The 10242-nt window shown below is 44.0% G+C and overlaps 1 protein-coding gene across 1 annotated transcript; it reads left to right on the top strand.

Annotated features, from left to right (window-relative positions):
• Positions 1 to 331: 331 nt before the first annotated feature.
• On the top strand, positions 332 to 7319 carry LOC104510713 (lamin-L(III)-like; the record flags this gene model as incomplete). The annotated part of the gene is made up of 9 exons (XM_010153049.1): positions 332 to 488; positions 1517 to 1642; positions 2544 to 2714; positions 4018 to 4143; positions 4264 to 4484; positions 5163 to 5388; positions 6053 to 6160; positions 6998 to 7114; positions 7212 to 7319. Coding segments are annotated over 9 exons (1360 nt in total), but the record flags the coding sequence as incomplete, so codon positions are not given.
• Positions 7320 to 10242: the final 2923 nt, after the last annotated feature.

The raw sequence follows: 10242 nt of genomic DNA, 5'->3' as shown, positions 1-10242 counted from the left end.
CTGAGCTGACTGGTTCCCTCCCTGTGGAGACAGTGGCCTGTGCTGTCCCTTCCCTCTCCGGGTGGTAATGCCATGGAAAATAGCTGGCTTCCGCATAGGATTTGCACAGAACGAGCTGGAAACTGGGTCAGAAATGTTTCTGGTTAAACAAATGATGTTTGTCGAGGGGCCTGGCTGGTTTGTTTTACAGCCGGCCCTGCGCTCTCAACGCTAGTGTTACCTAACCTCACTGCTCTTTCGCTTCTGCCAGGGACCCCTTGTGAAGGTAAACACATTGAAAACTTTCTCCCTCCCCAGCCGTGACTTAGGAATGTAAAACTTTCCCTTGCAGGAATTCAAAAAAAGAAGCAGATCTAAACCTGGCACAGGCCCGCATGAGAGACCTTGATGCTCAGCTGTACGCAAAGGAAGCGGACTTAGCAACAGCTTTGAATGAGAACCGAACTTTGGAGAACGACCTCCGTGAATTAAAGGATCAAGTAGTCACTGTAAGACTTGTTCTTGGAATCTCAACCTTGCTTTTCTTCAGGAAGCTTTTGCTTGTTTCCCCTCACTCCACAACTAGCTACTGAGATGTAAAAGCAGGGAAAGAATGTTATCTATGGCAATGATAGGTGGACAAAAAGATTTCTGCAGCCTTGCCGAAAGCAGATGCTACTGATAGTTGGTCTGTTAAAACTTCTGCCTGTTGTAGGTACCTTTAATTCTAGTCTATGACCATGATATCTAGTACTTCTTGTTTTAAGAACAAAGCAAGTTGAGGTGTGTTGTACTGCTATAGCCTCTGTAACACTCTTCAACTTGTCATCAAAGGGATCGCTTGGACCCTGCTTCACTATGCTTCAACCTACGTAGAATAAATAAATTCTGACTACTTTTTTTCTAGGCTGTTGTGCTACTAAAACAAACTCTGCTCAAGTTGCTACTCTGTCATTGCATTTCTGAGAGCATAGCTTTTGTATCTTCATGCTTTTAATGTGATCACTGAATAAGCTTATTTCAAATCTTTTGGATCAAAATGTTAAAAAAAAAAAACCCACCTCCAAGCAAATTTGTATCATTAAACCAGCACACTCCAACACTGGAAGTGTTTAATAGTTTGACAGCATAGTTAGGCTATATTTGAAGGATTTCACTTGTTACGCATCAAATAAATGATCTGGGAAGTTAGGGAGAAGTTTGGAATACTTAGTGTTGTGAAGGGGAGCAATGTGTATGATGGTACGATTGATTCATCAGAAGTCTACTTTGAGGAGTCAGGCTTTGCTAGTGGGATTAGGGCTGTTCTGTATTTGCCTTGTGGGAAACCTGGCCCTACGTAACAATTAACTAGGATTCTTTCTGTTGCTAATATGCTGGATTCCACTGAAATAAGAACTTAAGGGTAACCAACTTGACTTAAACAGTGTGTTTTGATTGCTGTGGGAATGAAGTTGAATGACCTGTAATATGCTGACTGCTTAGTTTGGAAAAATGACCTCTTAATTTTGATTGCACTGATGTCTGTCTCTTCTAGCTGCAGCTGAAACTGGAAGATACCAAAAAGCATCTCCAGAATGAAATGTTGAGAAGGGTGGACCTGGAAAATCATTTAAAAACTGTGCAGGAACAAATGATGTTCCAGAAGTGCCTTCATGAAGATGTATGTTTTAGCTTATTAACAAGGATTTCTTTTTAGGTGTCCATGATCCCTGGATGCTCTTAAAAGCAATGTTAAGATGTGCTTTATCCTTGAAAAGGTAACTAGCTGAGTCAACCTATGACAGTCCACCTGACCAGGAATACTTCAAAAGAGTAAACAACCTTGTGTTAACTGGCATAGTGCTAATAGGTATCTGGAATAGGAGATAATTTTCTCAGGCTGCAGTTCTGAAGGTAACTACAATCCCAACATACTACTTTGTGTAACTGAAAGGGCATATATTGCAGTTAAATGATTCCAGGTCTTTGCTAGAAGCCTAAAGTAAGTGAAGAAGTTAAATCTCCTTTAATAAGCAACTTATGTTCCCAACTTCCTTAAGACTTAGCAAAGGTGTCTGGTAACCTTTGTGTGAGAAGTCAGTACATAGAACTAAAACACACGTGAATGTAAACCAACTTCCTTCTGACTGGAAGGAATCTCAAAGTGTGTGGTTTAATTGATGGAGAAGTCCAATTTTTCTAACCAACTGCTATTACTTTTTTAATAAAACAAGAATAGGTGAAGTAACAGTGCTTAAAGAAATGGGAGTGTACATGCATGTGCTCCAAGTAAAGCAAAGCAGAGAAATCCATCTAGTTCAAAGGATTAGTCTTTAAAATTAAATACAAGCTGCTGCATTTATTAGTTTAAGCAATGCTGGCTGTGAGGTAGCACAAGCACCCAGCACAGTGAAAGTACCTGACCTAATGGATGAACGTCTAAGACCTGAATAAAGATGAATTACCGTGCACTCAGTGATAAATCTGTTTCGCTACCGAGTGACTTGTTAAGCTGGCACAGTAAGTCCAGTCTCATATCAAACTGTATTGGCTTGCTCATTCTGAGAATTTTCTTCTCCCAGGAGCTCAAGGAGACAAAGCGAGTCCATGAGAGCAGGATAGCAGAAATAGAAACTGGCCGTCTGAAAGAATATGAGAGTAAGCTCTCAGATGCTCTGCAGGGGCTCAGAGAACAACATGAAGAACAAATTCAAGGATACAAAGAAGAGCTGGAGCGAACATACACTGCAAAAGTGAGTCTGTGGAAGATGCCAATAAAACAAAGCTTAAGTTCACCGCATCCTGGCATGACTAAAGTCACACTAACATAAATCGGTGACCGATGCAGCTCTTGCATTCAGTGCAGAGCTGCTTGGCATGAGTTGTTACAGAATGTCAAAGCAGTATCAAATTGGATAATAAATTCTACAAATGCTTTGTCCTGTACAAAACTGGTTCAAGCATAAATACTGTCCCTTCGAGGAGTGGTTAGGAATGGCTAATGTAATAAAGTTGATGATAATTCAGACTTCTGACAAATCTGAGAGCTTGTCTGGCAAACTCAGGACCAAGGTGTACTGTGTTTGCAGTAAGTGACTTCAGTATTCTTGAATAGAACTTGATCTACTAATTATGGATTTACTAAAATGCATGAAACAAGATATTCTTACAGTTGTACAAGAACGTTTTTATGTGTAGCAGTGCAGATGCCCCTTCCCAATTGCTCTTACTGGATAAAGGGCAGAGGGTGGCTCTGGAAGTAGCTTGACAGTTTGTCTTCCAGAACTGGCCTGTCCCCTTTCCCAGCATCAGCCACATAGGCTGGAAAAAGTAATACTTCAGGCTTATACTCCTAAGATCCCTGGGGTTTCTGGGTTGGCTGCAGTGTACAGTATTGATAACTTCAGCCTTTAATACTCCATGCAGAAACACATGATTAGCTACTGCTTTCAACAAGGACTGCTTCTTGGTTCTTCTGGCTTCCAATTTATGTGCCAGCTCAGTGAATTCCTTTGGATGCTTCTGTCCAGGCTTCCACTGGAATTTCTGCAAGTACCTCTTGTAGGAGCATGGCTCTACTTTATTCTTTCTTGGAATATCATGAGACAGAATTGCTCTGGAAATAGCTCAGTGAAGCAGGAACTGTTTAGTAATAGAAATTTTGGGGAAGAGCAGTACAGTTTGGTAAGCACACCTGATTCCTTGTAGCCCCATGCTTTGACAAGCAGCTTCTAAAGACATTCTCCATTGCTATTCTGGGGAGTTGATTTACTTAATACCTATGCAAAGTCTTCATGCATCTGTAAGTGCAATATCCTAATCCAGCAATCTTCACTACCCAATTACTGCTGACGACTTCTGACACCAATGTCAAACTTGTGTAAGCCTCCCTGAAAAGCAATGAGAAAACTTCTGACCTGGACTTCGGTGGTGTCTGCACACTTAAGTAAAACATAACTATTTCCAGATGTAACAGCTGGAAATCACTTGGCTTTCCTTCCTTATTTAAAATATGTGGTCATAAGCAACTCATTACTAACAGTGAATTGTCCACAGGTGGAGAGTGTCCAGCTCAATGCAGCAAAAAGCAGCGACGCTGCCAATACTGCTCGGGAGGAGCTGATGGAAACAAAGCTGAGAGTTGAAACTCTGGTATCTCAAGTTAATGGATATCAAAACCAGGTACTATCTTTCTCTCTAGATAACCTTAGAATTATTTTAGTTTCAATACCCAATTCAAAATATTGGCCTCTCTAATTTTCAGTTATGGTTTAATTGATTTTTCTATCCCCTTCACTTCAGAATGTTGCTTTGGAGAACAAAATAAAAGAGCTAGAGGAGATGATTAATAATGATCGTGATCTCCATCGAAGGCGTATGGCTGAAAAAGAGAAAGAAATGGCACAAACCCGGGAGCAGACGCAAGCGCAGTTGGAAGAATATGAGCATCTCCTAGATGTGAAACTGGCTCTGGATCTGGAAATAAATGCCTACAGAAAGATGCTGGAAGGAGAGGAACAGAGGTAGGCTATGACAAGACCTTCATATGAGATCTTGCTTCACCCAGGATCTCTGCACTAACCAACCATGTATTCCTCAGAACGTGGAGCAGGCGAGAAATCAGTATGAAGTTATGTTGTTAGTGCTGTAACCTCTTGAAGCACAGTCTTTGGTAGATGGTATTTATATCCCATATTCACCACATGGTGTGGTAGGATGAAGTAACTTGAGAAACCCAACTGATGAAGTTCAAGGGTCTGTTAGACATCCCTCAGCTTCCTAGAGATGTATCAAAGACAGTGCTGTAGCTTCATGAAGGAAGCTGGGAAATCCTATCAATTCCCAACTATCCAGGCACTGCCTGGTGTGAATCTGAACTCTCTGTACATGCTAAGAAGGGTCAAAAACTTCAGCTGCTTCCACTGAAGTGTGTGTCGCTGGAGGCTTTAAAGGAATACTTACTGCAGTTGGGAATCCTTTCTTATCGACATAAGCTTGCTCTGAACTCTAGGGCTAGGGCTGTCTCCAGACTTAATGTGCTACTTAGCTACTCTTGCCAGTAAAAATGAAATCTTATATTCAAGACTTCATGGAAAGCTTGGCTGTAAGAAGCTGTTAAGCTTGGCTCTAGTGGGAGCAAAGGAGCAAGGAGAAATAAGCACATCAGATATTCACGTGAGCGTTATCCAACTGTCTTCTAGGCTAATGCTGTCGCCCAGTCCATCTCTGCACAGCACTGCAGCTCAGGCAACAAGTCAAGGGCGACGGTTCCTGTACGGGAAGAAAAGGAAAATGAAAGAAACCAAAAAGAGAGGGCATAGTGCTGGGTTTAAGACTGTTCAGCACGCATCATCTTCTGGAAATGTATCTATTGAAGAGATCGATGCTGATGGGAAGTTTGTCAGGCTTAAAAACAACTCTGACGAGGTACTTCGGTTCGTTCCTTTCCTTGCAAAGTATGGCTGCCGTCAACTGGCGTGTAGCGCTGTTGGAAGTACTACTTGTCCTCAACAGACTGAAGGTGCTTAGTAAATTGGATAATGAGAGCTCCTTACTGCTTAAAAATGTTTAAAATGGCCTAAAGGTTGGATAGAGCTGACAGTATCTAATCCATGCAGAGTGTTGATCTGACCAGTTGGTTAATTCCTTGACTAGTTTAGTCTGCAAATCCAGAATTATTAGAGTTAATCCTCAGATCTTCAAAACTTGAGGCTGGTAGCATAGCCACTTCAGCCTGAGGTGCCTTAAACCTTCACAGGCCACCTTGTACGTGAGATGTATATAGATGTATCCCAAGGTGGTAGCTGGGTGTGATAAACTCAGTTTACCAGGACCTCCCTGGTAGTAGAGCATCATGATTCCCCCTTCAACAAAAGGCAAGAATAGGTGTGCCTAAACTTATGGGACTAAGATTAATTTTACAGGGAGAAATCCTAGGGAGGCTTTAATGAAAACTTGAAGGCTTCCTCAAAATTCATCTGATTCTTGGTACGGTACAGGAGTGGGACTAAAACTGACCCTTGAGCCTGGGAAGAGCCTTGTGTGACACGGTGTTAGTCTGTGATGCTGAGAGACGTTTCTTGTCCCACAGGATCAAACGCTACATGGCTGGTCGTTAAGGCGACATCTTGGGACCGTGTCAGACGTAACATACAAGTTTCCTGCGCGGTTCACCCTTCAGGCAGGCCAAGTAGTTACGGTAGGTAGTGGTTTTGTAAAACTTCCTCAGAGCTCTGTGTGTGTGTTAGACAGCAGCAGAGGTTCATGTACTAAGGAAAACTCGGTACTGTTAAGTGCCTAAAATAATCCTTATTTTATGTGGGGAGGGAGATAGGGAAAATTCTTGCAGCAACGTGACCTGAAATGCCAATTAAACTTTCTTTAAAGCTGGATCTTGGATTGAACCTCGATCATCCCGGATTGGGATGTGCTGCTGTTATGTACAGAATCAATATATTCTAGCTCATTCTTAGGGTGCCCCATACCTCTGTGGCTTGATAAAAGTTGTGCAAAGGCTTACCCTGTTGCTAAACGCTTTAGTCTGCTACGGTTTGGCAACGCTGAGCTCACGGTTTATGGTACTAAGCTAAATACTCTAAAATTGTACTTTAAGTACATTTAGATAGTGACTGAAGAGCCTAACTCTACGCTCTGTACTCCAAACTCTGTACAAGCTTGCTCAAGAGATCTGTGAGTGACCGTGGGCTGGAGGCTATCTTGTATACACAATCTGCTGCCCTGAGTATGTCTGCAACTGTGGCTTGGCTCTGCCACTCAAGTGGTCCTCGTGTGCAAGCAAGGGCTACCTCTGCATCAGGTGGAAGCTGTTAACAGCCTCTTCTGCAACTCTTCTACAGTCTTCAGTAAAAAAACCACCACCATTCTTGGTAGCCCTGAAAAGAACTAAGTGGCCAGGGCTCACAGTAGTTTCTGTTACTCCAGCACTGAATGTGCAGTAGTTAATAGTTATGTTAGGCTGAATCCTGATCTAACTACAAATGAGATTCTTCAGAAGCTCACTCTAAATCTGTTGCAGATCTGGGGAGCAGCTGCTGGTGTAAGCCCAGGTCCTAGTGATCTGGTCTGGAAGTCCCAGAAGTCTTGGGGATCTGGGGATAATATTGGCGTTACACTCATCACGAATGACGGTGAGGTAAGTGAGATAGTAAATGCCTTCTACTGCTCATACGAAACTTGTTTGAGGTGCCTAATTGATGAAGGTTCTTGGTGGCAATTCAATTGTATTCTAGGAACTCGCGGAGAGGAAGATGACGCAGGTGTTCAGGGAAGAAAGCAGCAGCGAGCAAGATGATGACTATGAAGAGATAACTGGAAGTGAAATAGAGTTTCCATCTCAGGTAAGCTGCCTGAAATTTAAAGAAATACTATCAAGAGACATTAAGTGGCCACTTCTTTTCATTACTGTATGAAAATACTTCCCCAAATACTGTCCTACAACTCTTAACATTTTTCTTGATGTCAGACCAAAAGAAGAAGAAAAAAGAAATGTTGTTTGGTTTCATGATAGTGGTTCCTGTGAGCATCCTGAAGCAGGTGAGGTGGTGAGAATCGTGCTTGTCATCTCATAGAAAACTTGCTTCAGCAGTAGTGCTGCAGTCTCTTGTTCCACGGTGCATGTAGCTTGCATGGCTTTGCATCGGAAACTCTCTGGCTGATTGTGATTAAACAGTAGCATTAGTTGTTTGGTCTCTTACTACTGGCGCAGTGAAAAACTGGAGCTTTAATGTCTCTTCCACTTAAACATCTGACTGTGAACACACTGAAGTCGTTACCCCAAGAACAGAATGCAAATGATAACCAGAAATACCTTATTTCTGTGGGATGAGGTGACTTACACTCCAAACAGTATCCCTGACTTACTCTTAAGAGAACTTCACACTGAAGAAACCTAGTATTTCCATTCAAAAGTATTAAAAAGCTGAAATCCAGGTTCTTGGTGTACTCATTGCCTAAGTCCCTCAGAAATTCAAACAGGAGTTTGAGACACTTCTGTTAAGTGCATTTCCAGGAACTACTCTTTCCTCCTGGGTAGCTCAGCCTTGCTTCAGTCAGAAATACTCCCTTCAATGCTTTCCGAGTGGAACTTCAGCACAGATGCGGGTCATGCTAGTGCAATTAACATCGTTAAATAGAATAAGCATGTTTTGCCTTGAATATACGTAACCCTTTGGTTATGACTTGCATGTTGTAATGCCCTGTGAAAGGCTCTTGCCTCTCCACGTGGCTGTTGACTGACCGTATTACCAGTCTGAGCTTGTGCCCACTGGACACTCCTGGTGCACTCTGATATGCTGGCCGTCAGGTATCTTTAATTGCTGAAGTAGTCTAAACCAGAACAAATACAAAGGCTTTAAAATTGGTCATAACTGAACAATTACAGGCTATATTGACCCTCGAGTTTGTTTCTTGACTCCAGAGAGCACCAAGTCCCCTTTGCCAGTACAACTCCGAGGCCCTAAGCGCAAGGGAGATGCCTAGCACCAAATTCCTTCTCTCTCTCCTGCTGACACAGTGTGCCGAGCTACCACAGCTCTTCCTAAAACTGATCCTGCGCAGCTACAAGGAGGACTTGCAGCTTCCTGCACCAGGTCCTCAAGCCACCACTGCTTCCTAGATGTTTTCGTAATATACGTGTCTGAAAACTTAAGTACCTTAGCACTGACTTTCTGAAGAAGAGGCAGTTACTGCCTGCTGCTTGGTTCTTTTCCTTCTTTCAACCAGAAAATCTGGGGGAATGCCTCTTGCTATAACGCCATCTGGCTTAAGGGATGTTTATCAGGGTCTCCTGACGCGTGTGCACGTTCCTGTAGTGTTTGCAGTCTCTGGCTGAAGAGGTGAGACCCCCTTAGATGGGCTGTTGAGGGAGGCTCTGAGATGCCGTTCTGGCCCTTGGGCTCAGCACCGCACACGCGGACGTGGCTGAAGGAAGACCCCTGGAAGCCTCGGGGTCGTAGAGGGACTGACTGACAGAGGCTGCTTTTCCTGCCCAGAGCAGGGCCTCTCTCGGGTGGTGGTGGGTTGCTGAGCAAGCCCTATTACTGCCAGTTAAATATGGAGCCTTAATGACAAAAGCAAAAGTAACTCTTTCCTTACACCTCTGATCTGTTTTATCAGCAACTTTACAATACAGTTGTGTGCCCTTTATGGGAAGAATCGATCCTAATACTCCGACTCAGGTGTCATTAGTGTCACTGGCTGACCTGCTGTCTCACTGCTGTCAGCAGGACCCGCATGCTTCTGCTGCGTCGGCCGCCGGGGAGTAACGGCAGCCGGCTGAAAGCCCCCCTCACCTCTTGCATGCCGTGGAGTGATGCCAAGGAGGCATGTCATGTTCTGAAGGGAGGCAGGGTTGCCATGACATTTGCTTCCGCTGTTACCATCCGAACTGGGGTCGCGTGGGACTGCATGCCTGTTGAGCTGGGGTACCTATCGATGGCTCAAGAGCCTTGCGGAAGGCATAGGCTCACCTATTGCATGGCCTGGAATCCTTAGAAGCTCGTGTTTTCCCCCACCCCCAAACAGTTACGGGACTGCCTCTCAAACCTGCTTTGCTTTGTTTAATAAGTAACTAGAGCTCCAAAAGCTAAAACCCCCCATGCTTATGTGAGGATCGGTAAGCAGCAATAAATCTCCGTTTGCACACGTGCTCACTACCGCTGTGTCTTCATGTTCGACTCCTGCAGCAACACGAGGATCCCAGCTGTGCTGTCATGTGACGCGGAGGAAGAGACGATCATCTGAAAGCACTTTGCAGTCCCAGGTGACACAGATGCCATGTTTCAGTATCTTCTGCAATATCTGAAACGTGGAATTCACATCTCCTACCTGACCTTTTTGTAAGAAACGTTGTCCGTAACACCGTGACACTTCCCACCTTTGGACACCGGGCCCCATCCTTGGATTCACTAACACAAAGAGCAGCAGAGTGCAAGCTCCACGTGAAGTTATTTTTACTTAACCACAAGGATCTGGTTTCCATGACCTGCTGAAACAGAGGAGGGTACATCATTTACGAACCTTCTGAACATCTGCCCTAGAAGGATGCCAAATACTTGACAATGAGCATGAGGCTGCCTCAGCTTTCTCCGTAGTCAGAGATGGTGTTTCTCCAAAGGAAACTTCTGCGTCCTGCTGCTTCTCCAAAGGTAACTTGTTTCAAGCCTGAGTTGGGACACTACCTGGGTGCTAGATCCCGCTCCAGCCCGCACCTTGAGACAGTCTGAACTTGGCTGACGTGAAGCACCGTTCCGAGGAGTGCTG

The sequence above is a fragment of the Eurypyga helias genome, unplaced genomic scaffold, assembly GCF_000690775.1.
Source record: "Eurypyga helias isolate BGI_N326 unplaced genomic scaffold, ASM69077v1 scaffold8806, whole genome shotgun sequence".
Classification (NCBI taxonomy): Eukaryota; Metazoa; Chordata; class Aves; order Eurypygiformes; family Eurypygidae; genus Eurypyga; species Eurypyga helias.
This window is presented reverse-complemented; position numbering and strand designations above follow the sequence as displayed.